Genomic DNA, 27,222 nt, shown 5'->3' with positions numbered 1-27,222 from the left:
TACAGATAAGTTTTACAGACAGGCGACCAGACTGCAAGATTGAAAAGGTCATTGTTCAGTTTCAGTTTGCAGTAACTGCGAGAGACCGTATTTCAGTTTTCAGTTTCAACTGCGAGATTGAAAAGGTCATTGTTCAGTATCAGTTTGCAGTAACTGCGAGAGACCGTATTTCAGTTTTCAGTTTCAACTTCGAGATTGAAAAGGTCATTGTTCAGTTTCAGTTTGCAGTAACTGCGAGAGACCGTATTTCAGTTTTCAGTTTCAACTGCGAGATTGAAAAGGTCATTGTTCAGTTTCAGTTTGCAGTAACTGTGAGAGACCGTATTTCAGTTTTCAGTTTCAACTGCGAGATTGAAAAGGTCATTGTTCAGTTTCAGTTTTACAGTAACTGCGAGAGACCGTATTTCAGTTTTCAGTTTCAACTGCGAGATTGAAAAGGTCATTGTTCAGTTTCAGTTTGCAGTAAAGACTTGCTTGAAGATCTTCCGATGAATATAGAAAAGCCTTCTAACAGAGTTTATTGCATCAAAGTTGGTGTAGCTTCCATCCTTTGAAACCATGAGGACGCTTTAAGGTATTAATATATGGACAGCTATACCAGGCAACTCACATATATAGATAATGTCTGCCAAATTCACTTCCTTTATTCGATATTTTTAGAAAGTTGTTGACGTAATAACGTTTTGGAGTAATGATTAACTACATTTTACTCCCACAGAATATATAAAAAAAAACTTATATTAAAGCACGACCTTTAAAACTAAGAATGTTTTTAAATCAGTCCTGGATTCTTCACTTCCAAAGAATACTTTTTTTGGTATTTCATTGGGATTTTTTTTTTCTATCCGAGCGCGGTTCTAATCGAGATTGCGGTTTTAGTTTACTTCAGTCGAGCGTAAACAGTAGTAATTTGGTTCATGAAATAAATTTGACAGTTTTCCTCTAAACCTTGAAATTCAGATCTTAGGGGTTGATTTTCGATCAGTGCAAATTTTATCCTTACCGTCATCAAGGCTCAATTAAACTGATTTTATTCTATTAAAAAATTTAACAGATTTCTGGGGAAAAAAGCTAACCAATTCTCTTCTATTTGATGAAACATAAACCAAAATTCAATGTTCAACTAAAATGTTACATTTCTTATTTATCCTATGATCTTTTGCTGGCTTATATTTCAGTTTTTTTATTTAATATTAGAGTAAAAACATCATTTTCTAGTAAATCATGTGCTTTATTCAAAACCGAAATAATGATTCCCGAATGGATGTATTTTTGTAAACTTCCAAGATGGCGTTAGTCCTGAGAAAAAACTGAGAAATTCAAAATTTAACCTAGATAGAAAAGAATAAGCTATAATCGCTTAAAAAAAAATTTGGTTACTCGCAATGGAACGATTAATCGTAATGGCGGAAATTGTGATTTCTCTGCAGATGTTTGGAAACCTGAAACTGATTTTTATGGTCATAATCTCTTAGCATTTCAAGAAGGCAGAGTTAAAGTACAAATATCGCTCTTGAAATGCTCCGATCTTTTCTAGTTATGTCTGTTTAAGCATACAATTGCTATCACTTAATTGTCAATCACAATGTTTCTACAAAAAAAGAGAGACCTCCCTTCCTCTATAGCCATATTACACGCCTAGTCTATATTTATTCTTCCAAATGTATGTTAGTGTTCTCCTTTCAGGAATCAGGCATTTTACGTAATTCTGGCCCTTTAAAAAACTTTGATTCTTAACTTTTTGATTCATCATCCAATCATGATGTATGGCTAAAAATAAGTCTTCCTTACATATTAAACGTATTAGCTGTTTTTCGTATTTCAATGAACTATGACAAAAAACGTATTTTTGGTTAATCAATCGGCGCTAACCGCTTATTTAAATGTATTTAAGTATTTTCACATGTATTTTTACTATACATTTCAAATTAGAAGCTAACCATTTCCATTAGTTGAATGTGGTATAACTTATGTAGATCTATTCTACTTCGAGGCTGTTCTTGGGACTTTGATGTAGAGGGGGGGATTAACGTGGAGAGCTGGTTGGAAGGATTTTTGTTGTTATTTTTTACTACTAGGTTCTGAAAGGCCGAAGAGTTGGTGCAATCTTTCACATCTTGGAAGGATTTCAAACCTGGAATAAACCAGAATTAAATACGTCTATTTAATGCAATAAATGCCTCGTCCAAACATTTGAATTGAACCTTTGTTCTTAACCGAAGTCCGGTTGCATATAAAGGCACCAAATCAGGCAGCACAAGCCCTTACCACCTGGATTGTTAAGATATTTAATATCTTAACAATCCACGCTTTGCGATCCATTTCTCTATTGACAAATATCCGTTTGACTAGTTTCCTTTAGCATTTCCCTCACTGTATATTGATAATATACCAGTAAGATCACGGCTTGGTGATTTTTGGCTACTACATCCTAGGCGCGTACAAACAGTTTTCCCATTTAATCTGCCCTCAAGGGTCCAGTGTATATTACCTTGGAACGCGTATTTTCGAAGAAACTTTCTCAAAATGCCTTTGCAAACCAACTTGAGACTTAGAACCTACTTGTAATTCCTAAAAATATCTAATAATAACATTGCACTACTAATTACCGATTTTTATATACGTATTGGAATAAACTAATTTAAAATTATGTTCTTTAAAACTTAATGTTACAAAGGCAAAGCCCATTTTGCGTTCAAGAGAAATCTGACCCGTATACCCGTGAAAAAATCGAATGTCGCTTATGTTTATACTTGTTTACATGTTCTCCGGAGCACTTGCATCTCGGTCCGGCTTTGTATAATGGTTGAGATAGGGATTCTTGGGGGGTTTTCCCATTCTCTAACTGTGTAGGAGCTTTCTCAGATTAGCTACTTTTGATGGACAGTTTACTCTTATTGAATCTTGCATAATTAGAATCCTCAAAATAAAGCCGTTTGGTTTGTATACACAATAAATATTATATTTTTGTTTAGAGTCTCAGTAGCTGTTTGCATAATTTGCCCTTTAATTACAGTTTTTTTTTTACCTCGAATTGTTTGACTATAGATTTCAAAAATTATGTATATATTATATATCTATATTATCTATATTATCATTATATGTCTATACATTGTCTATAATATGATTAACTGAAGGATCTTTATTTTGCAGACTAGCATTGACGTTAGAAGGAAGAGGATTTCATCAACTAGTAGACCTCCTTGGCATAGCTAATGCCGCGTATACTGTTTCTTCATTGTTGGGCCTAGCTTACCCAAAGACCATTCCAATTTTCAATTCTTGCGTAGCAGTTTTATGTTTAAAAGGTTTTTTGTATTTACTATCTTTATTAAGTTTTTAAAAGGGTGAAATAATCATAATTATATTACAGAGAGTTTACTTGTAAAAAACGCATGGTTAGAAAGCATTTCGTTCTTTTATTGGCTTAGTATTTTTCACAGGGGAACTGATCAGGTTTTAAAAAGTGGTATTATTTGTCTCTCCCATACTCTAAATCTTCTATGCTATTTCTCTATTGAAATAAGAAATCATATCAATTAATTATAAAATAGGTCACAAAACTAAACCATTGGAATTGAACACGCTTTTCATCGTGATAGTTTCTGAAGGTTTTCTCTCTTTGGTTAAATATGAATGTGCTGCTTCTTGCGTAAATAAATGTTTTGAGTCAAAACGATATTAACATTTTTGTCTCAGGCCTACTTTTGCCATAATTATTTTTGTGCTTGAATTAATGGCAATTTTTGCGCACAGCATATCAGAAATCACTGTATACTGCTACTACTTAACCCAGTTTTTATTTCGAGTATCCATCGAATCAAAAAAAAAAAAAATTGAGAGATGGATTTAGTGGGAGAGCTGTCTCAGGAAGTATATTTTAACTTCCCTTTTTAAGTTAATTATCTTGGATACTTATCTAAACTAAGGGTTTCCCCTTGATCGATCCAAAAAAAAACATCTAAAAAAGGGGGGGGGGGGCTCCTAGATTTTGAAAAATAATCGATTGTAATATCTTAAAAAATATCTCTTTCTCTCTCTCTCTCTCTCTCTCTCTCTATATATATCTCTCTATATCTTTTTCTCTATTTCACTATCTCTCTTTCTCTCTCTCTTTATCTCTCTCTCTCTCCCTCTCTCTCTCTCCCTCTCTCTCTCTCCCTCTCTCTCTCTCTCTCTCTCTCTCTCTCTCTCTCTCTCTCTCTCTCTCTCTCTCTCTCTCTCTCTCTCTCTCTCTCTCTCTCTCTCTCTCTCTCTCTCTCTCTCTTCCGACTAGCAAGTAATTATTTTACTTTTTTATGTTTTTCTGTCCCGTCTTATCTTTTTTTTTTACCAGCATTTTGGTTGCCATGATTAGTTATGCTGTTTCATGATTTAGTCTTGATATTCGAAAGTTAGAAATCTAACTAAGCTTTCACTATTAAAGCGTAAAAAAAACTCACATTTGAAGGGGCAAGAAAAAAAAAAATCAGACTTTAGAGTTCAAATTTTGAAAAGTTGGCTTAAGGTCAATAGAAAAAAACTTTTGAAAAGAATGCTAGTAAGAAATTGGCGTGGGAATATTTTCAAAACTGAATAATCTAGGCTTAGGAGCACAATATGGATAAAGTGGTTTCAAATTAACCATAAATATACGCTAAGTTGGGCATATTCTAGAAATACGAGGTAAAAAGTTTGTTTAAGCAATTAAAAAAAAGACAGTTTCTTAGAAAACTAATTCAAAAAGGCTTTATTTGAGAAAATTAAATCTTAAAGTGTTACAGCCTCGAAAATGTTAAGGAAAAAAAGGTTCTTGATATAAAAAGGATTCCGCTATTAAGTAAAACGACTAGGCCAAATTTTTAGAAACTGGAAATTTGTTAGATAATAAAGACTTTACTTGCAAAAGTCTGAAATTCAGAAGATTAAAAAAAGCATGGGATTGTAAGCCTCTAAGTAAGTCAGATTGAGGGGAGGGGGAGACGATAAGCAATTGAAAACTAGCTTTCTTCTCAAGAAACTAATTTAAAAGGATTTTCCTTGGGAAAGCTAAATCTTAAATTGCTAGAGCTTCGACAATCTTAAGAGAATAAAGATTCCTGTTATAAAAAAGGCTTCCGCCATTAAATTTCAATAAATCAGAAGTCTGAATTTTTGGAAAATGGAAATTTATTGGCTAATAAACGTTTTAGTTGCAGAAATATGAAATTCAAAAGACTTAAAAAAATCTAGGATTGCAAGCCCTTCTTCAAGTAGGCCCGATTGACGATTGGGGGAGGAAACAACATGTTTAAGCGATTGAAAACTAGCTTTTTTCTCAAGAAACTAATTTAAAAGGACTTTACTTGAGAAAACTAAATTTTAAAGTGTTAGAGCTCCAAAAATCTTAGGAAAAGAAAGATTCCATATATAAAAAAGGCTTTCGCCATTCAATTTCAATAAATTAGAAGTTTCAATTTTTGAGAAATGGAAATTTGTTGGATAATAAAGGCTTTGGTTGCAGAAATATGAAATTCAGAAGACTCTTAAAAAAAAATCCCGATTGACGGTAGGGGGAGGAGAGAATCTGTTTAAGCAATTAGAAACCAGCTAGGTTCCTAGGAATTTAAGTAAAAAAGGGGGGTTTCTGTAAAAAAGAATTATTTAAAGAGTTTTATTAATCTTAAGATCATACATCAAAACCCTTAAATAGAAATACATCAAAATCCTTAACTGTCTTATTACGTGGTCTAGTCTATCTAACACTCTCGGTCTAATCTGGCCCTCCTGCCCCTCAGGATATGTGATATTAAAAATAAATGGTTGGATTAGCTATTATAAAGTTTAAAAATTAATAAGTCTTTGGGGGAGGGATTAAAAAAATAACTTAAAAAAAGAAAATTTAATATCACACTAAAACGAGGGATTGAATAAATTTTCCCTTCTCATCTGTATTTCTATACTAGCTTAAGACTTTGTCTAGTCTTTCCAACCTCCCTGGTATTATCTGTCCTTTTTTTCATTCCCTGTGATTTCTTATCCCTTCTTTTGGCTTCCATGACTGTCTTTTTACGTGGTCTAGTCCTTTTCTGCGTCTTTTGGCGTCTTCCAAAGGGTGTAGGGGTGTGCAGCAATCTCCTACGGGGGTCATATTGAGAATTTTCCGATATGCGCTGTTTAAAAATAAAATTAAACGGCAACTCTGGTGTTCGTCCCTTTTTTCATTACCTAAAATAAAAACTTACAATTGAAATATTTATCAGCAGCTCATAAATAGAATTTATCGAAGAAAACCCAGAAAAATCTGAAATTTTGTATTTACACATCTTAGCAACGAAGTTTTCATTTCAAGCTCTGAAATTATTATCTGCAGCTGAAAAGCTGAATGTTTTAGAATTGGAAAAATCGGAGAATCGGATTCAGATTAGAAAACCACGAAGTAAGAAAAATGTGTAATGTTTCGGTTGCATATCTTAACAGTGGTGGTTCTAGGCCTGGGCTGGGGGGTCGGCTGCCCCCCCTTTTTTCTGACATCTGAGATTGTATTCCATTTATTTTGTATTTTTATAATCATGTGGTATACCTTGCCCCTCCTCCCAGGTTATGAGGCCTAAAACCTCCTTATCTTAAGTGAGTTAGGAAAAATGTCATATAAATGTTTCTGTCATGTCATTTGTAAAAATGCCTCTTATCTAAACTATTCTTATTTAAAGACAAACATAGGAGTAAACCATAGTTTAGGAAGAAATCAGAAATAAAATCCCAGTTCTAAGTCGTATGAATAATAAAAAGTAATCTAGATGCAATATTTTGGTATTTCCCCTAGTTTGGGATTCCCTAGCTTGGGACTGATACCTTATCTGCTACTATTGCCAATTAATGCTTTTAAGCTTTTCAATTGTCTCAAGCTTTTAATTCGAATTTTTTCCTTTAATATCTATATTAGGACTAAAGTTATTAAATCCTAAGGTGGCCTAGCTGATGTATGCGCAAAGACTTAATTGATAACATATGGTTTGGTAGACAAGTTTTGGTGCTTACGCAAACAAATGACGGAATAATCAACTAAACTATGTACAAGAAAATGCTTTAAAAAGCATTTTACTACTGATGAATTTTTTTCATAATTCTTTCTTTTCCTTTTTTTCGTGTTTAGTTGTTGACTTTCAGGAATTGATTCATTTTTACGTAGTTTAAGTGGGCTATAAGCATATGGTGATATACATTTTACTTTTCATTGGCTTTATAAGGTTGGTGCCACTTTCATTCCTTTTCTTTTTTTGCCCATTCTCGATTAATGGCTTTCTTTGTCATAAGGTTAACTTTCTAAATTTGTAATTATTATTTTTTATTTCTCGTTCTATCTTTCTTCATGAAGCTCATAGGCACGGATTGTCTAGTTGTTGTTTTTTTGCTGTTGTACGGGCCACTGTAATTCTGAAAAAGTGCTAGTTTTGCAGTTAACTGAATTATAATAGTTAAACATCAGAAAAACGATTACTTGTAAGCAATCCCTAGACAATTCATGTTTTTGAATATCAGTGTAACTGTAATTTCCACTGATCCCACAGGCTTTGTTTCAAGCTGGTGACGGAAACTGCTCGACCAGACTTTTGACTTTCGGAAACTTCCAGACGATTCTTGGGCTGTTGCTTCCTCTGCAATTCCTGTGAAAATGGAGTGACCGATATTAAAAACAGCGTTTTACATGGTTAGTAAATTCTTAACATTAAAGTTTATGAGACTTTGATGATGCCTGTAAGAAATGCAGGTTTCTTGTCTTTAATTATATATCTTCATGGGATTATCATTTTCAAAGCTCCAAATATACTGACTCAGGGATGTAGAACTCAGCTTTTAGAACTCTGAGTTTAATTTGAGGATTTGGGACACAAGCATCTGGAGCTAATGTTACTGCTGGGGAAATGTACCCTTGGTGTCTCAAGAGCGAACAATTCCAGCTCTAAGGTTAGCAACCGTTTATCAATATACACTAATTCGATATACTAAATGCTATACTAAATCCTAAAAGTATATATATGAATAGACCTATAAAAGTTTCCCTTTCTATATAATAAAAAGAGCAAATTACTACCTGAGAAGAAATGAGAAGGACCAAGAACATGAATAACAGCCTACACAACTGTTTCTTAATGCTCAGAAAGCCACTGACATAACTGTTTTTCAGCTGGAGTAATCATTTACTACAAGATGGGCATGCTGGAATAGATCAGTAAGAAGAGTTATGAGAGATCTGATGATAATATTTAATGAAAAGGATCTTAGGAAGTTGTTGGATTCCAATACTATGGTTAGAAAATATATTTAAGTACATCAAATTATTATATAAAATACATAATTAGAAAATATTTTTAGAAAAACGAGACCTTGTCGGTTCTCAGTGTTACAATAAAACTGTAAACTAATTTCCAACTTAAGTTTTCTCTGTATTCAGTAAACAATTTTAAATTGTTTCTTACTATTATTAGTCGATTTTGAGAGAGGCCTGTGCTAAACACTGTCACGAAACATTGCTCTTCAACAACTATGAGTCGACCATTTTAGGGGGCCCATAGAGGTTGCTTAGCCCTCCTTAGTTCAGAATGAAATGATGCTACTGGTTGTAAATGAACCACTAATGCGTTGAGGTAAATTATAGGGCAATATTTATGATAGGATTCAGATTCAGTAAGGGAATGATACGAGATTTTAAGAATGGAAAATGAAAACACGTTCTTTAATCTGTAAAGGCATTCCAATTTATGTGTCAGCTGCAGATGCAAATTATATATGTGCTACTTCTTGCGTAAATCAATGTTTTGAGTCAAAACGATATTAACTTTTTTGTCTCAGACCTACTTTTGCCATAATTATTTTTGTGCTTGAATTAATGGCAATTTTTGCGCACAGCATATCAGAAATCACTGTATACTGCTACTACTTAACCCAGTTTTTATTTCGAGTATCCATCGAATCAAAAAAAAATTGAGAGATGGATTTAGTGGGAGAGCAGTCTCAGGAAGTACATTTTAACTTCCCTTTTTAAGTTAATTATCTTAGGTACTTATCTAAAGTAAGGGTTTCCCCTTGATCGATCCAAAAAGAAACATCTAAAAAAGGGAGGGGGGGCTCCTAGATTTTGAAAAATAATCGATTGTAATATCTTAAAAAATCTCTCTTTCTCTCTCTCTCTCTCTCTGTGTTTCTTACTCTCTTTCTTTCTCTTTACCTCTTTCTCTTTCTTTCTCTTTCTCTCTCTCTCTCTCTCTCTCTCTCTCTCTCTCTCTCTCTCTCTCTCTCTCTCTCTCTCTCTCCCGACTAGCAAGTAATTATTTTACTTTTTTATATTTTTCTGTCCCGTCTTATCTTTTTTTTACACATTTTGTTTGCCATGATTAGTTATGCTGTTTCATGATTTAGTCTTGGTATTCGAAAGTTAGAAATCTAAAATTGTCAAAATAAATGAGATAGAAAAGTGAAATTATAAGTCGTAGGACCCAAAACAACATGGGCAGACTCGAACTTATAAATTTCTTACGAAAAATGACTGTATAAAAGCACTAAACACAAAACTAAATCAACGTGAAAAAAAATGAGAAATATGACATATAAATCCTAAGAATAATGGGTTATAATAAGTAAGCTTTCACTATTAAAGCGTAAAAAAAACTCACATTTGAAGGGGCAAGAAAAAAAAATCAGACTTTAGAGTTCAAATTTTGAAAAGTTGGCTTAAGGTCAATAGAAAAAAACTTTTGAAAAGAATGCTGGTAAGAAATTGGCGTGGGAATATTTTCAAAACTGAATAATCTAGGCTTAGGAGCACAATATGGATAAAGTGGTTTAAAATTAGCCATAAATATACGCTAAGTTGGGCATATTCTAGAAATACGAGGTAAAAAGTTTGTTTAAGCAATTAAAAAACAGACAGTTTCTTAGAAAACTAATTCAAAAAGGCTTTATTTGAGAAAATTAAATCTTAAAGTGTTACAGCCTCGAAAATGTTAAGGAAAAAAAGGTTACTGATATAAAAAGGATTCCGCTATGAAATAAAAAGACTAGTCCAAATTTTTAGAAACTTGAAATTTGTTAGATAATAAAGACTTTACTTGCAGAAGTCTGAAATTCAGAAGATTAAAAAAAGCATGGGATTGTAAGCCTCTAAGTAAGTCAGATTGAGGGGAGGGGGAGACGATAAGCAATTGAAAACTAGCTTTCTTCTCAAGAAACTAATTTAAAAGGATTTTCCTTGGGAAAACTAAATCTTAAATTGTTAGAGCTCCGACAATCTTAAGAGAATAAAGATTCTTGATATAAAAAAGGGTTCCGCCATTAAATTTTAATAAATCAGAAGTCTGAATTTTTGGAAAATTGAAATTTATTGGCTAATAAACATTTTAGTTGCAGAAATATGAAATTCAAAAGACTTAAAAAAATCTAGGATTGCAAGCCCTTCTTCAAGTAGGCCCGATTGACGATTGGGGGAGGAAAAAACATGTTTAAGCAATTGAATACTAGGTTTTTTGTCAAGAACTAATTTAAAGGACTTTACTTGAGAAAACTAAATTTTAAAGTGTTAGAGCTCCAAAAATCTTAGGAAAAGAAAGATTCCATATATAAAAAAGGCTTTCGCCATTAAATTTCAATAAACTAGAAGTTTCAATTTTTGAGAAATGGAAATTTGTTGGATAATAAAGGCTTTGGTTGCAGAAATATACAATTTTACCCTTATATTTTTTAGGCCCTCTGTACGCATCAAAAATGAAAATTTTTGGTTTCCCCCAAAATTGGTCGGCGGCATAAAAAGGCTCTGTAACTGATTCGCTGTCATACATCATGTCGAAGGCTGCAAGTCTGTCGGGGTAGTTTCTGTGAGTGGTCACGTAGACTAGTGAACAATCAAATTCAGTAAAGTCTTTGCTGACAAATTCATCTATTGTCTTTCTAATTTAGTCTAGGGTTAGATTTCTAAATAGTTCACCATTCCGTTGACAAAAAAATAAAGAAACCCAAACTTTTTAGGGCTTTTGCCATTTCTATTTAGATAGGTCAGAAATTTGAATAAATTCGTTAAGAGCCTTTTTTTCAGAATAAAAATATTTATGTGAGTGACATCATTTTTATATAACTCAGTATTGTAATGATGTTGTCAAACTTGTCACACTTAGTAGGAAAAATTGAGAATTTTCAAATATGGAGAAGTACATTAAATTGCTTAAAGAGCAAAGAACTGGTAATTGCAAAATTATTTTTATATATTTTGACAAGGAATTACAACAATTTTAAAACCTTAATATTCCCAAATGCACATAATTTCCAAAGGCACAACTTTGAACACAATTGACGCGGTAATTATTGCTGTAATGACCAGAAAACAAAAGGAAAATTTATGTAACTATGACGAGACTTACGACATTAATTTCTTAACAGAAATTTTTACGGCCTATAACTGCCCGGAAAGGGTTGGCAAGCCAATAATATTATTGATCGACGGTATCGTTACCACAGCGTGATTTGAACTCAAATCCTTCTTACCTGTAAGACAAGTCCATCTCGATAGGACCGTGGTAACTTCTAATATAAATATACCATTCAGTTTATGGTGTCTAAGACGTAATAAAAATGTGTGAAAATTATCCTAAACGATTTTGGGATACTCCAGCCAATAGTAACCGATTTCAAAACAAATCTAAAAAGTAACTGCCAACTGAGGAAGAATCATAATTTGAAGTTGATTTATGAATGGTGAGTCTTATTTCAACGAATTTTATGGGTAAAAAAAATTATTGTAAAAATTCTTGATGGAAAAATATTGAAGAATGAATTTTCAACATCATATAATGTAGATTCACATTCCGAATCCAAGAAAGTCAAAGAGGCTAGCTTCCGCCTTTGCTTTGAAAAGAATTTGAGAATTAAACAATGGGTAGAACTGATTTGCTGTCATACATCATGTCGAAGGCTGCAAGTCTGTCGGGGGTAGTTGCAGAAATATACAATTTTACCCTTATATTTTTTAGGCCCTCTGTACGCATCAAAAATGAAAATTTTTGGTTTCCCCCAAAATTGGTCGGCGGCATAAAAAGGCTCTGTAACTGATTCGCTGTCATACATCATGTCGAAGGCTGCAAGTCTGTCGGGGTAGTTTCCGTGAGTGGTCACGTAGACTAGTGAACAATCAAATTCAGTAAAGTCTTTGCTGACAAATTCATCTATTGTCTTTCTAATTCGGTCTAGGGTTAGATTTCTAAATAGTTCACCATTCCGTTGATAAAAAAAATATAGAGAAACCCAAACTTTTTAGGGCTTTTGCCATTTCTATTTAGATAGGTCAGAACTTTGATTAAATTCGTTAAGAGCCTTTTTTTTCCAGGATAAAAATATTTACGTGAGTGACATCATTTTTATATAACTCAGTATTGTAATGATGTTGTCAAACTTGTCACACTTAGTAGGAAAAATTGAGAATTTTCAAATATGGAGAAGTACATTAAATTGCTTAAAGAGCAAAGAACTGGTAATTGCAAAATTTATTTTTATATATTTAGACAAGGAATTACAACAATTTTAAAACCTTAAAATTCCCAAATGCTCATAATTTCCAAAAGCACTACTCTGAACACAATTGACGCGGTAATTATTGCTGAAATGACCAGAAAACAAAAGGAAAATTTATGTGATTATGACGAGACTTACGACATTAATTTCTTAACAGAAAATTTTATGTCCTATAACTGCCAAGAAAGGGTTGGCAAGCCAATAATATTGTTGATTGACGGTATCGTTACCACAGCGTGATTTGAACTCAAATCCTTCTTAGCTGAAAGACAAGTCCATCTCCACAGGACTGTGGTAACTTGTAATATAAATATACCATTCAGTTTATGGTGTCTAAGATGTAATAAAAATGTGTGAAAATTATCCCATACAATTTTGGGATACTCCAGCCAATAGTAAGCGATTTCAAAACAAATCTAAAAAGTAATTGCCAACTGAGGAAGAATCATAATTTGAAGTTGATTTATGAATGGTGAGTCTTATTTCAACTAATTTTATGGGTAAAAATTTATTGTAAAAATTCTTGATGGAAAAATATTGAAGAATGAATGTTCAACATCATCTAATGTAGATTCACATTCCGAATCCAAGAAAGTCAAAGAGGCTAGCTTCCGCCTTTGCTTTGAAAAGAATTTGAGAATTAAACAATGGGTAGAACTGATTCGCTGTCATACATCATGTCGAAGGCTGCAAGTCTGTCGGGGGTAGTTTCCATGAGTGGTCACGTAGACTAGTGAACAATCAAATTCAGTAAAGTCTTTGCTGACAAATTTATCTATTGTCTTTCTAATTTGGTCTAGGGTTAGATTTCTAAATAGTTCACCATTCCGTTGACAAAAAAAATATAGAGAAACGCAAACTTTTTAGTGCTTTTGCCATTTCTATTTAGATAGGTCAGAACCGATTCCATCTATTGTCTTTCTAATTTAGTCTAGGGTTAGATTTCTAAATAGTTCACCATTCCGTTGATAAAAAAATATAGAGAAACCCAAACTTTTTAGGGCTTTTGCCATTTCTATTTAGATAGGTCAGAACTTTGATTAAATTCGTTTAATCTTTTGAGTGACATCATTTTTATATAACTCAGTATTGTAATGATGTTGTCAAACTTCAGTAAATCTTTTTCATTTTTGAGTAAATCAAATTCAGTAAAGTCTTTGCTGACAAATTCATCTATTGTCTTTCTAATTTGGTCTAGGGTTAGATTTCTAAATAGTTCACCATTCCGTTGACAAAAAAATATAGAGAAACCCAAACTTTTTAGTGCTTTTGCCATTTCTATTTAGATAGGTCAGAACCGATTTCATCTATTGTCTTTCTAATTTAGTCTAGGGTTAGATTTCTAAATAGTTCACCATTCCGTTGACAAAAAAAATATAGAGAAAGCCAAACTTTTTAGGGCTTTTGCCATTTCTATTTAGATATGTCAGAACTTTGATTAAATTCGTTAAGAGCCTTTTTTTTCAGGATAAAAATATTTACGTGAGTGACATCATTTTTATATAACTCAGTATTGTAATGATGTTGTCAAACTTCAGTAAATCTTTTTCATTTTTGAGTAAATCAAATTCAGTAAAGTCTTTGCTGACAAATTCATCTATGATCTTTCTAATTTGGTCTAGGGTTAGATTTCTAAATAGTTCACCATTTCGTTGACAAAAAAAAATTATAGAGAAACCCAAACTTTTTAGTGCTTTTGCCATTTCTATTTAGATAGGTCAGAACCGATTTCATCTATTGTCTTTCTAATTTAGTCTAGGGTTAGATTTCTAAATAGTTCACCATTCCGTTGACAAAAAAAATATAGAGAAATCCAAACTTTTTAGGGCTTTTGCCATTTCTATTTAGATAGGTCAGAACTTTGATTAAATTCGTTAAGAGCCTTTTTTTAGGATAAAAATATTTATGTGAGTGACATCATTTTTACATAACTCAGTATTGTAATGATGTTGTCAAACATGTCACACTTAGTAGGAAAAATTGAAAATTTTCAAAATATGGAGAAGTACATTAAATTGCTTAAAGGGCAAAGAACTGGTAATTGCAAAATTATTTTTATATATTTTGACAAGGAATTACAACAATTTTAAAACCTTAAAATTCCCGAAAGCACAACTCTGAACACAATTGGCGCGGTAATTATTGCTGTAATGACCAGAAAACAAAAGGAAAATTTATGTGACTATGACGAGACTTACGACATTAATTTCTTAACAGAAAATTTTATGTCCTATAACTGCCCAGAAAGGGTTGGCAAGCCAATAATATTGTTGATTGACGGTATCGTTACCACAGCGTGATTTGAACTCAAATCCTTCTTAGCTGAAAGACAAGTCCATCTCCACAGGACCATGGTAACTTCTAATATAAATATACCATTCAGTTTATGGTGTCTAAGATGTAATAAAAACGTGTGAAAATTATCTCATACGATTTTGGGATACTCCAGCCAATAGTAACCGATTTAAAAACAAAACTAAAAAGTAACTGCCAACTGAGGAAGAATCATAATTTGAAGCTGATTTAGGAATAGTGAGTGTTACTTCAACTAATTTTATTGGTAAAAGTTTATTGTAAAAATTCTTGATGGAAAAATATTGAAGAATGAATATTCAACATCATCTAATGTAGATTCACATTCCGAATCCAAGAAAGTCAAAGAGACTAGCTTCCGCCTTTGCTTTGAAAAGAATTTGAGAATTAAACAATGGGTAGAACTGATTTGCTGTCATACATCATGTCGAAGGCTGCAAGTTTGTCGCGGGTAGTTTCCATGAGTGGTCACGTAGACTAGTGAACAATCAAAGTCAGTAAAGTCTTTGCTGACAAATTCATCTATTGTCTTTCTGATTTGGTCTAGGGTTAGATTACTAAATAGTTCACCATTCCGTTGACAAAAAAAATATAGAGAAATCCAAACTTTTTAGGGCTTTTGCCATTTCTATTTAGATAGGTCAGAATTTGATTAAATCCGTTAAGAGCCTTTTTTTCGTTAAGAGACAAAAGTTTGAAGATAAAATTAAAATAAGAAGTAAACCTCTAAAGATTTCTGTCATTTGGAGATAACTTTAATACGTATATGGGAGAAAATAATAACAACTAGTGCTGAAATCTACATTTACTATAAAATAGGCGATTTTGGGTTTAAGTAGTATTTCCGCTTAGACAAGGCTTGAGCTATTTGGACAAATCAGCATTTTAAGGTTAAAATAAGCCAAATTAGATTTCTTCCCAGAATTGTCAGCTTTGAATAACTGAGGGTTCAAAGAGGGAAGGAACCTTAACCAAAAAGACAACGCCAGGAGACCCTTTTGTGCTTCCCCCTTTCAGCCTAGAGTCGCTTGAGACTTAGCTTGACTTTGCAAAGACCTTATATCCAAAAATTGGAATTATCGGACAATAACATTACTTACCCCTCCCCCCTTTGTGCAATCTTCAGAAATTTATAAAAATAGGATCACAGTTCTTGTTTTAATCATTCATTCATGTTGTTAACCCTATACTGCATTTTTATACAAAGGTGACCTTAATATTTAAAAATTTAAGCTAGGGAAGAAAGGAATAATATTGTCAGCTTAAGGATTTCCAAACCTTTATGTCCAGATGATTTCAATTAAGTTTTCACTGCTAAAGTTAAAGCTTAATAAAGGTTCAAGCAATACACAATCCTTTTCAAGAAATAATAAGAGAATCTCTTGGTTTGGGTCAATTAAAATTGAATTAGAAGCAAGTACGGTTATTCTTAGCTTAGCTCAGCAATAGATTGAACTAAAGGGTTTTTATAACCTAGAATTCAAGCCTTGACTAGCTGTTCAAATGTAACCTTTTTATGTAGAAACATTCGTTAGCTTAGGATTAACTTAATCGTTTTCTTTTCGATAAACATTGGTGGATTGAACAAGTAGATAATTAGACCTTAGACCTAGAAGAGGTTTGGAAATAATTAACATAATCAGAATTAGAATATTTTTCCTTTCTTCTTCTTTTGTAAATAAAATCAGTTGTCACTGAATTCTGAGTACCGATTTCTTACCCAACGCCTCAGTTTGTATCACGCTACCAAATTTATTAGCCCTGTTAGTAAGGGGCAATCTTACAACTGGTCGCAGCGGTACTCAAGTTCGGTGCAACTTTTGTTTAGGTGAGGAAATATTAATTAAATTAAATTGATAAATTTAGTAAAATTTAGTCCTCTGTTCCTCACAAGAAAGTGCGTGTTCAGTTTTCCAAACCTATCAAAGACAGAAAAGTTTGAAAAAGTGTTCATTAAAGAAAATTTTAACCTTAAAGGGAAGCTCAGACAGACTTTTATCTTCTTAAGATTCTTTCTTTCTTCTCCTTCACTTTCTCTTTGCTACAAGTTCTAGTATCCGGATCGTCTATAATTTACTTAAATAGGGTCATAGGTTAATCACCCTCAAGAGTGTGTAATTATAATACTAAACTTGACTCCCCAGATATGTCCTTGGGAGCAGCGGTAGTAGACTTAAGAGACAGGAATTCCGCTAAAGAACCTGGAGTTAACCACAGAGTAGAATATAAAAACAAGGGCAATTATAAGTATGAAAAAGGAAAATGTTTTAATTGTGGGAGACTGGGACACATGAAAGTGGATTGCAAAGTCCCAAAGTGTACGATTGTGGAAAACCCGGACATTACCGTAAAGATTGTTGGCAAAGTCTAGCATGTATAAGGTGCGAAGAATTCGGGCATAGTGCAGACAAATGTATGGCACCAAATCCTATTGAAAAAAAACTAATCAGGCAGGACTTAGAGGAAGTACGTCCCAAGCCTGAAAATAAAATCACAAACCCTTCTTCAAACCAAAATGAAGATATTTGTTTTAGTGCGTTACAGGAAAATAAAACTGAACCAAGTTCTTTCCCATTTATGTCGACTGCTAAAATAGCAGACCAAAATTTTGTAAAATGTTTTTTAGATAGCGGGTGCCAAAGAAGCTTGTTAAAGGAGGAAATATTTCAAAAATTCCCAGTAGAGGTTCTTAGACGCCTCATACCATCCTCCCAAAATGTAAAATCTTTAAGTGGAGAGACTTTACCGCTAGTAGGAGAAATAAATATAGCATTCTGCATTATAGATGAGGCGAAACGGAATGAAAGATTATTCTGGAAATTTTTAGTCTTCCCAGACTTGAAATTGGACGTAATTATAGGATATGATATTTTAAACAAACTTGATTGTACGTTAAATTTAAAATTTAATAAAATTTCTTTAGGAAATACAGGTACGGAGGAAATAAATTCCCTTGCGTTTTTCAAGAAAGAAATTTCGGGACGGGGATTGACATATATAGCGAAACAAGTCTATATTCAGGCCAATTGTTTCAAAATCATTAAGGCCAAATTTTCGAATCACTCAGCACTATTTGTAGGTAAGTGCGAAATTATAATGTTTACCGCGAATATTCAGAAACAATTACGCATATCTCCGTCACTATGGGAAACTTATAACAATGCAATAAAAATAGTTTATTTTAATACGAGCGATGAACCTCTAAACTTACCACGAGGTAAAACCGTTGGTTCATATGAGGTGATAAACAATGAATGTTTAACGGATACGACTCTCTTAGTAGCAGGAGTAATAGAAAGTAAAGAGGAATCCCTCTCTATGCTGGAGTATAAAATAGTATGGGAAGACAACGAATTTTCGAAGATAACTAAAACGGGTCCGTTAAGTTCAGAAAGAAATAAAATAGTAGAGACAGTTTTATTAAAATTGAAACGAGCCTTTCCAACTGGACCTTATGATGTAGGGTAAAATAACCTTCCAGGATATAAGGTAAAAATAGACCCAGATATACCTATTAAGTGTGTCAAACAATTCCCTTTACCATTTTTAATGACAGAATGCTTACAAAAACACATAAACGAAATGATGAGAGTAGGAATAATTGAAATAAGACGTTCTGAATATACAGCTCCAATATTTTGCATAGGAAAACCAGGAAAAGATGGGAAAATTCCACCCAAAAACTTGTGGGATGAAAGTAATAGTCGGTTCGTCGTAGATTTAAGAGCAATAAATAAGGCGATAAAAGACTCACAGTGGGGTATTCGAAGAATTTCAGAGGTCATCTCTGATCTATCTAATAAAACCAAATTCATTTCAACTATTGATATTAGAAATGGATTTAGTCACTGTAACTTAGCTGAAGAAAGCCAAAAATATTTTAGTTTCTCAAATAAGAGGATTTCTTATGTATTTAGACGCGTGCCACAAGGGTCAGTTTTCTCGGCCCGCGCTTTTGTTGAATTTTTAAATCAGATTTATGGACCCGAATTTTCTTCATTTTTATCAAGTTATGTAGATGACTTGACAATACATGCGTCAGGGAACTTTGAAGAACATTTGAAACATATTGAACTAACTTTAAAACAGGCTATAAAATTTAATCTAAGGCTTAATATTGATAAATCTCAATTTTTTTCGGAAGAATGTGACTTGTTAGGGTTTTGGGTCTCCACAAAAGGAGTTAAACCACAAGCACAAAAATTAGAAGCTATAAAGAAATTAGAACCACCAAGTGACGTCACAGGAATTAGGTCATTTCTAGGCTTGACAGGTTATTACAGGGGATTCTATCATAATTACGCTAAATTAGCCGAACCTTTAATTCGACTAACTAGAAAAAATGTTCCTTTTATTTTCGGCCCAGAACAAAGCGTAGCCTTTGAAAAATTAAAAACAGAATTATTAAATCCAAATAGTATTTTTTTAGAATTTCCTGACAAAGACAAAGAATTTTACCTTGTCACGGATGCCTCGGAAAAAAGTATTGCTTCAATTTTAATGCAACAATGCAAAACAACAGATAGATTTCGAATAGTGGCAACCTATTCAAAGGTTCTTAGTGGTGCAGCCTCAAGGTTTGATCACCACAACAGGGAACTTTTTGCCTTAGTACAAAGTCTAAAGCACTTCCAAAAAGGGTACTTATGGGCCGCGAGAACTCACATATTTGTAGACTGTGCAGCACTAACATATCTTAAAAGATCAAAGGACTTCACTCAAAATTGCGGTTCTATTAGACAACGATTTGTATACATATCATCACATTAGCACCAGTAGGAACCCTGCAGACTATTTGAGTCGCCCTAGCTCACAATTTGTTAAGGAAAATAGGTCAATTAATCTTGATGAGTTAGAAGTAGAATATTTAGCCCTATTAGGAGATGACGAACCGATTGATTTTTTTGGAATAGGTAAAGAAGAGATGAGGAGATTTCAACTAGAAGACCCTGAAATTAAGGTGACAATCGATGAAATAATAAAATTAGAAAATACACTCTTAGGCTTAAAATCTTCCCAGGATATAGATAAAAATAATGAAAAGTCTAAAGAGGGTAGAAATAAACAGTCGAGCCAGACTGGATTGACCAGGCCCTGTGAGGGATGTGAGTCAAATACGAGTAGCTCAAACATGCCCGGAGCTATCAAACCATCGAAAGGGGATGAATTCAGTAGTAATACTGAAAGGGAGTTTCCTTCTATAAGAAGGAACAAGCCTGGGTACAGGTATAGATGCCTAACCTCTGGGTGTATCCACGGCAAACTGAAAGAGGTAAAAGTAAAGGGCATTACGCATGCGTGTGTTACTGACAGCAGGTCAATTTTAGAGGGGATTGAAATTGAACCCTGTAAAGGACAAGTTCTGACAGCGGAACTTGGAAAGACCAGAACTATTATAGAAGCTACTGGCCCTAAGGATAATCGGGTCGAATCCAAAGCTTCCAGGTTTTCAGATTCGGAGAGGGACGAGCCGTTATGGATACGACAAGCTTGCGTAGTGGAGCTTGTGAATACTAGGACCATAGAAAGGGTCACTAGCAAAGATAATTGGGCTGGGTCTGGAATACTCACAGACCTATGCACCAAGAGGGGTAAGCCACAGGAAAAATTTCCAAAATTTGACGTTTTGGGCAGAGCTCAAATTAAGAACAGACCAGAAACTTCAAATTTAGGGGGAAGGGAATCCTTTTGTTGTGAAATGGTTAAGAGATCTTCAGTTGATCATAGTCGAAGAAATATTGTACGCAATAGACGACTCAGAAAAAAGGAAAAACATGCATCAATTTAAAATCATCCTACCAAAAAAACTAATTAGAGGAATCATTAATCTTATGCATGCGAGCCTTTTCCTAGGAGCACACATGGGGACGGTAAAAACTTTGAATAAGTTAAAACAAAGTTCTGTTTTTGAAAATATGTACTGCCAAGTTGAGGAGGCAGTAAATAATTGTGATCTATGTTTAAGGAGGAATAAAGTTAGCAATATATATCCTAAATTGAGAGAAAGTATTTTCCCGACCACCCATTTCATATCTGGTCAATGGATACCACGGGAAAACTACAACTGCGCTAACTATGACCAATATATAATTATTGCAGTAGAGCATTTCACTAAGTAAACAGTCATAGCACAAGCCAAAGACCTCGGGTCAAAATCAGTGATGGAATTTATAATAAAGGAAATTATATTCCATTTTGGAAATATGGATTTCTTACTGTCTGATAATGCCACATGCTTTACAAGTAAAACCTTTCATGAAATGGCCAAAGAATTAGGATTCAAAATTATACATTCATCGCCAAGAAACCCCCAATCTAATGGATTAGCAGAAAACAGAGTAAAATGTGTAAAAAGAATACTAACTCACTACTATGATGAAATACATAGAAGAAATTGGAGTGAATTCTTACCATTCATACAATTAGCATTAAACACTAGTATAGGTGCTAGCAGAAGATATACAACCTTTTTTCTACTACATAGTTTCGAAGCGAAATCAGTTTTTGATAACATTTTTGCTACTCCGAAGGAGGGTTTCTATTCAGAAGATGAACGGGTATCTAATCTCGTTCAAGAGGTATTTGTCAGCCGACAAATATGCATGAATGAATTAAAAAGGGCCCGAAAAGGTCAAGCGGCAGAATACAACAAAAGAATATTGGAAATCAAAATCTTCTCTAATAATTTAGTGTATGTCATCCAAGAAAGTTCATCCAAAAAATTATTCATATAGGGGACCTTATCTAGTGCTATCGGAATTATATAAAAACGTCTTTTTGCTACAGGAGTTCAAAACTTGTAAACGCAGGTTAGGAAATATAAGACAACTTTAAAAGATAAACGACCACGAAAGGTTTTTAGTCATGAGCCTCGAGATAGCAAAACAAAGGTCAAAGGTAGGTGACAAGGCCTTAGATCCTATACCAGACGAAATTGAAGGGGAGCAAATGAATAAAACAGATAGAGGAAGACATCCCCCATAATATTTGGCAATGTAATTTAAAAGGAAGTATATTAAACCAAATAAATGAAAACAATTTGGAAAATGTAAACCAGCCTTACATTACGACTTCGAGTGAGGGGAATGATTCTGGTAACGCAGGAACAGACACAGAATTGAGTTTACCAGAACCTCAATTAAAACCCATGGACGAAATAACCAGTGTGGAAATAATTGACAATTGGGAAGGAAATACTTCGGTGCAAACAGTTGATAATTACGAAAAAGGAATATTTATCCATAAAAGAAAGGCTAAATCAAAACGACTAAATTATAAAAATCCTATTTTAAAGGATTTTCTCGGCGGAAAAATAGAAAACCTTAATAAATAACAAACGTACCTTATTATAAATTTAAACTTTCTAAGGGCTGCTCCAAACCAGTAACCTCTGGAGAAATACAAAACCCTTCAAAATCTGCGACTTGAACAGAGTATAATTTAGTTTCTTTTCTCGCTAGATCGGTATGAAAGTGTTCAAGGGTAAATAATGAAATTCCACCGAGGACCAAAACCATACACCGATGATTAATAGGGCGATGTTCACAGGGTGAAATGTTCCAAATCCTTAAATTATCGGTTAGGTCCAAGGAAACACTAAGGTGTGTGTATAAAATAATCTTCCCGTCACTTGTTAAAAAGACAATACACTTTAGACTAGACATAACATAAGAAAATTACTGTAAAATAAGAGGGGGGAAGCCTGGATATAAGCAAAGATCTCCTTTATCAAAATCTGCAACAATAAGAACAGAATATTTAAGTACATTTGAATTAAAGTCGTTATGAAAATGGAAGCGTCTATCACAAAATGAAAGCCTCATACCAACATGGATATAATCTGGGAAGGGCTTCATAACCATATCAAAACACCGAGAGTAAGGAGGATAAAGTTCACAAGCATGGGAGTATCATAACATAAGACATTCAACTTTCTCACTGCAAATAGTGTCATGAGTATGTAAGATTATCGAACCTTCCAAAGTTTTAAATAAAATACACTTGTAGCCTGCCATATTAAAAGGTAACTCAAGGACATAAAACCATGTCAGCAAAATGGTTGGAACCCTGTTTGTTTGGCTGATCCTGTTTACAAGAGGGATAGTTCTTAAGGAAACATAAATACATAGCCAAATAGCTTTCAAGGAGATTGGTCAGATCTTCCCAGTTAACGGAATACATCAGGTGATATGCTATGTTAATACGGAAAGCCTAAGATCTGATTTAGACGGCCAGAATTTTATAATTTCAAATATCGAAAATATTAAAATTATGGAACAAATAGTCAATAAAGACTTAGAAAGGGAAAAAAAGAATTTCACAGAACTCAGAGAAATACATGACCTAAAGGAATATGTAATAGATACGTGTAAACTATTAAACTTAGAATTAAGTGAAGGAAATGGAATTCTCAAAATACTAGAATCTTTTAATGACATATAATAAAAAACGAAACAAACGAAGTCTATTTCCACTTTTGGGAAAAAACAATAGGATGGGTCACCGGAATAGCCATGGAAGAAAATGTAGAAAACATTCTTCATCAGGTAGATTATTTAACAGAAAAAAATGAAAGGTTACTACATATGTCGGACAGATCTATATCGTTAGTAAGTGACCTCGATAAAGAATTGAGAATGAAAGGAAAATAAGCTTTGAAATTTTGGGAAGGACCTCCAAGATAGTTATCAAGTATATATCAAAGGAAATCAATGAGATAAATTTCCTAAAATTACATATAAACAAAGGTATAAACAAAAATGACAAAAGGTTCAATCCAAATAAAAAAGCTAGTAAAGAAAATAGAAACAGTAATCCTTTCTATTCTTCAAGCAGAACATAAAAGTTTCCCATTCATTGTCACAGATCCGGCAGACATGCTTAGGACAATTTTCGAAATTGAAAATTTACTACCAATAGGTTATAGAATATCGGTTAATTATAGGCGTTACGGCTTACTGGAACTTTATAAATCGACTAGCTGCAATGTGGCGACACAACGATTGAAATTGTTGGTTATTTGCGATTTCTTAATATCAAATTAACACGATGAATTCAGAATGCTCGAAATGTACAGCATTCCGTTCCCAGTGTCAAACAATTTGTATTACTTTCCAATAGAAAACGAGTTCAAATTTTTTGGGTTAAGTAAAGATCAAACGAGATATTTTTTAGTAAATGACAATATGGAAAAACGATGTAATTTAAAGAGTATACCACTATTGTGCAACCACCAATTTATTATTATAAGCACACAAATGAACTCCTGCAGTTTAGCAAACTATATGGAAAATAATGCATTAATTAATAGAGTGCCAAACCAAAATTATAAAGGAGAATAAAATCTTAATCCAAAGAATCGGAAGGGGAAGGTATATAATCATATCTGCTTTCAAAGAAGAAGTAAGAATATATTCCGAATGTAAAACAGAAAAAAAACAGTTAGCTCACATATATAAAAGGCAGCTCGGTACTGAAATTACCAGAATAATGTTGTCTAACTGCAGAAATGTTAAAGATAAACAGTAAGTATAGGGGACAGATTACAAAGGAAATGGCACCTTTAAACATATCGATAATTAGCCTAGAAGGAAACCTCTCAATAGCTGGTATAAAAAACGAATGCAGCAAAGAATTTGAAGATTTTATCTCTATATTTTCAGAACAACTCCAAGACGCAGATCGGCATAGCTGAGCTAAGAAAAATGCACATTTCCTTAAAGGACGAAAAAGGAAGGAAAACGGCTAGCTATTGGACATTTTTTCTCAATACCCTTAATCTATTTTTATCTTTATTAGTACTAGTCTCTATAGGAATTATACTCGAAACGTTGAAAGAACTATGGTTAGACTATAGGAAACAAAAGTCTCTAGGATTCCACGTAAATGTAGAACAGGAAGAAATTGAACTAAATTGATTATTAGCAAAGTTATGATTTCATTAAGAAAAAATAACTGTACTAAGAATTGTAAGTGTGTGAGGTTGTGAGAATGTGGGAAAGCCATCATAACCTGACTAAATTGTAAAAATAGCAAAGTATGACTTCTGTGTAATTATAAAGGAAACAAGGCATTAATTTTCTTGGTGTAAGGAAACAACATTACATTTGAATAAGAATACCTTTGATCCATCAAGGGCGATAAAATGTAAATACCGGACCTCCGTTTCAAACTCAAGGGGTCAATGGCAAGAAGCATTACGCGACTTGTATTACATGACAAAAACAGGATTTTAATAGAGAAAGCGGAAACTAATGTTTTGAACAAAGAACTATTATTAGGATTACATCAAACTGGTCTCTGGCCAATGAGAGGAAAGAAGAATAAAATAAGAGAGAACTTAAAAAAGGGATTCAGGAACAAAAACAGAGTAGTCTTTTTTTGGATCAAACAAAGAGTAAGTGTTTTACTTTGTGAAATCATATTAAATTAGTTTTGCAATACACTTTTGATTTTAAGATTAACTGAAATAAAGTTACCGTTTCCAATTCAGCGTTTGGTGGCGATTTTTCCTCATAAGGCAGTTTTTTTTCAAAATGTGTTTTTCAAGTTTTGGTTACCATGGACCGTGTTTTGCTCTTTACTAGGTTGCAGCTACTTCTGCAACTATGATTTGTGCGTGCAGATGTGCACTAAATTTATATCACATAAACATGCAAGCTGTCAAAATAACATTCTTAAATATGATTAATGGGGTCAGCTCTGGCCTACAATTATATTATTTAAACACATTATCTATATGATTATATCAAATTATGTTAGTTCTCAAATATGACTAAATCCAGGGATGAAGTTTTGAGGTATAGGCGCGAAAACTTCAAGTTAAATGGTTAGGAGGATATGGAATTCAGTTGCAAGCATTTGGTGCCGCACTATTGCCCCCAAAAACCCTCCTTCACCTCCAAAAAATGTTTCATCCCTCTTGAACTAGGAAACCAGGGTCAAAGCCTTGGCTTGTAACTTTCCCTGAAAGTTTCAAGCTGATCGGACAGTCAAGATGATATGCTCTTGTTTGTTTTTCACTATAAAGCATATTGGTAAGCAATGGACGATTTGCACGACTTAGGGCCTTTCCACTATGGCTGCCTGGATCATGCTTTCTTTAAGAGCACGTTTATTGGACCTTTCCATTAAACTTGTTAATGCACTAGTGAATAATATGTTCTTAGAAATTTTCGGCTGGTATCAGGAAGTTACGAGAGACCAGTAATCGAACCAAATTTGCTCAAAATAAAGTTTTGTTTTTACCAATGATAAAGTCTAGTCTAAAAATATATCTATTGATCCTTACTACCTTTCTTTTACTTTCTTTATTAGCTTCTAAGTTGTTTTGAAATATAATTTTATAAAGTGGACTGGTTGTGGTATTGGGTCCAACATAACATTTTAAAAGCTTGCTAATTCCAGCCCTAAGTAGTTTATCTAAGTCAGGAAAGCCTTGCTCAGGCCATCATCCAAGTCTCTGACTGAGAGCCTTCAACCTGGCCTCTGGCCGTAGCAAAAACATCCTTTGTTTGCTTATGTACCAGATCGTGCCCTTGGTCCCAAAAAATAGGCCACGTTCTGATTATGAAATGTTATTGGCGATAAATATGAACATGAATAATATTTCCCTAACAAGTTGGCTTTAGTTTGATTCTTGTTATTGAAAAACCAGGTTGAATCACCTACATTAATTACTTTAATGGGTATAAACCCATTAGAATAAAGAGGGGTATAAACCCATTTATCCGCTTTCCAAATCGACAGTATTGATTTGTCAATACTATTCTTCATGAACTACAATGAACGCAATGAACTACAAAGGACCGGAGAGTACATATTCTCTCAAGACCTTAAACATAAGCAATACAAGATCTACTGTCTATTACCAATAGGTTTCCATATAAAACACTTGAGGTTGTGTTGTCCAGGCACAGAGGGTACGTGACAGGATCCATAACCAATTAGAGAAATTGTCCCGGTATCAAAATCCTTCCTTAAGATCTTGAAGATAAATTGAGGCCATCCATCAACACTAGTAGTTAGAAGGTGCAAGTCAATTGGCGCAGACCATGTGCACTGCTTACCGAAATAGGGCTCATCAAATTGCGTTCGACAGTCATCTTGTCCAGACATTGCCTTCCATTTTGGTCCTAGGTTAGAACTGCTATTACTAAAATTTAATTTTAACTATAATTTAAAGATCAACTCCTGAACTTTCAATCATCTTTACATTGGAAAGAAGCCTGAAGTAAAGTGCTCAACTTTTATTTTATTCTTGGTGCTCAATTATTAAACAAATTTTTCAAACTTATCATTTTATGGTTTTAAGTAGTTCCATTTTCTAAGGACGTTAAATTAGATAGTTCAAAGTTTAGTATGAAAACAAAATAAAATTACAGTTTTTCTACA

The 27,222-nt window shown here is 33.5% G+C and overlaps 2 protein-coding genes across 5 annotated transcripts in view; one reads left to right on the top strand and one right to left on the bottom strand.

The window, feature by feature from the left end:
- Positions 1–7,663, top strand: part of LOC148956707 (uncharacterized) — a 63,540-nt gene extending 55,877 nt beyond the window's left edge. For all 4 annotated transcript variants that reach the window (XR_016141565.1, XR_016141564.1, XR_016141561.1 and 1 more), the window contains 2 exons: positions 3,154–3,308; positions 7,530–7,663. The gene's annotated coding sequence lies outside the window, so the exon portion shown is untranslated. The remainder of the gene's footprint in view (positions 1–3,153; positions 3,309–7,529) is intronic.
- The window catches only part of B9d2 (B9 domain-containing protein 2), a 65,907-nt gene continuing 46,095 nt past the window's right edge, over positions 7,411–27,222 (bottom strand). The window contains exons 2-3 of the mRNA XM_089086886.1: positions 26,700–26,963; positions 7,411–7,625 (exon numbers count right to left, since the gene is read on the bottom strand). Coding sequence (XP_088943012.1) covers positions 7,456–7,625; positions 26,700–26,963 — 434 coding nt within the window. The 3' untranslated portion in view covers positions 7,411–7,455. The remainder of the gene's footprint in view (positions 7,626–26,699; positions 26,964–27,222) is intronic.

Source organism: Artemia sp. Qi Xiang Cuo, chromosome 1 (genome assembly GCF_049724085.1).
Source record: "Artemia sp. Qi Xiang Cuo chromosome 1, ASM4972408v1, whole genome shotgun sequence".
Classification (NCBI taxonomy): Eukaryota; Metazoa; Arthropoda; class Branchiopoda; order Anostraca; family Artemiidae; genus Artemia; species Artemia sp. Qi Xiang Cuo.
This window is presented reverse-complemented; position numbering and strand designations above follow the sequence as displayed.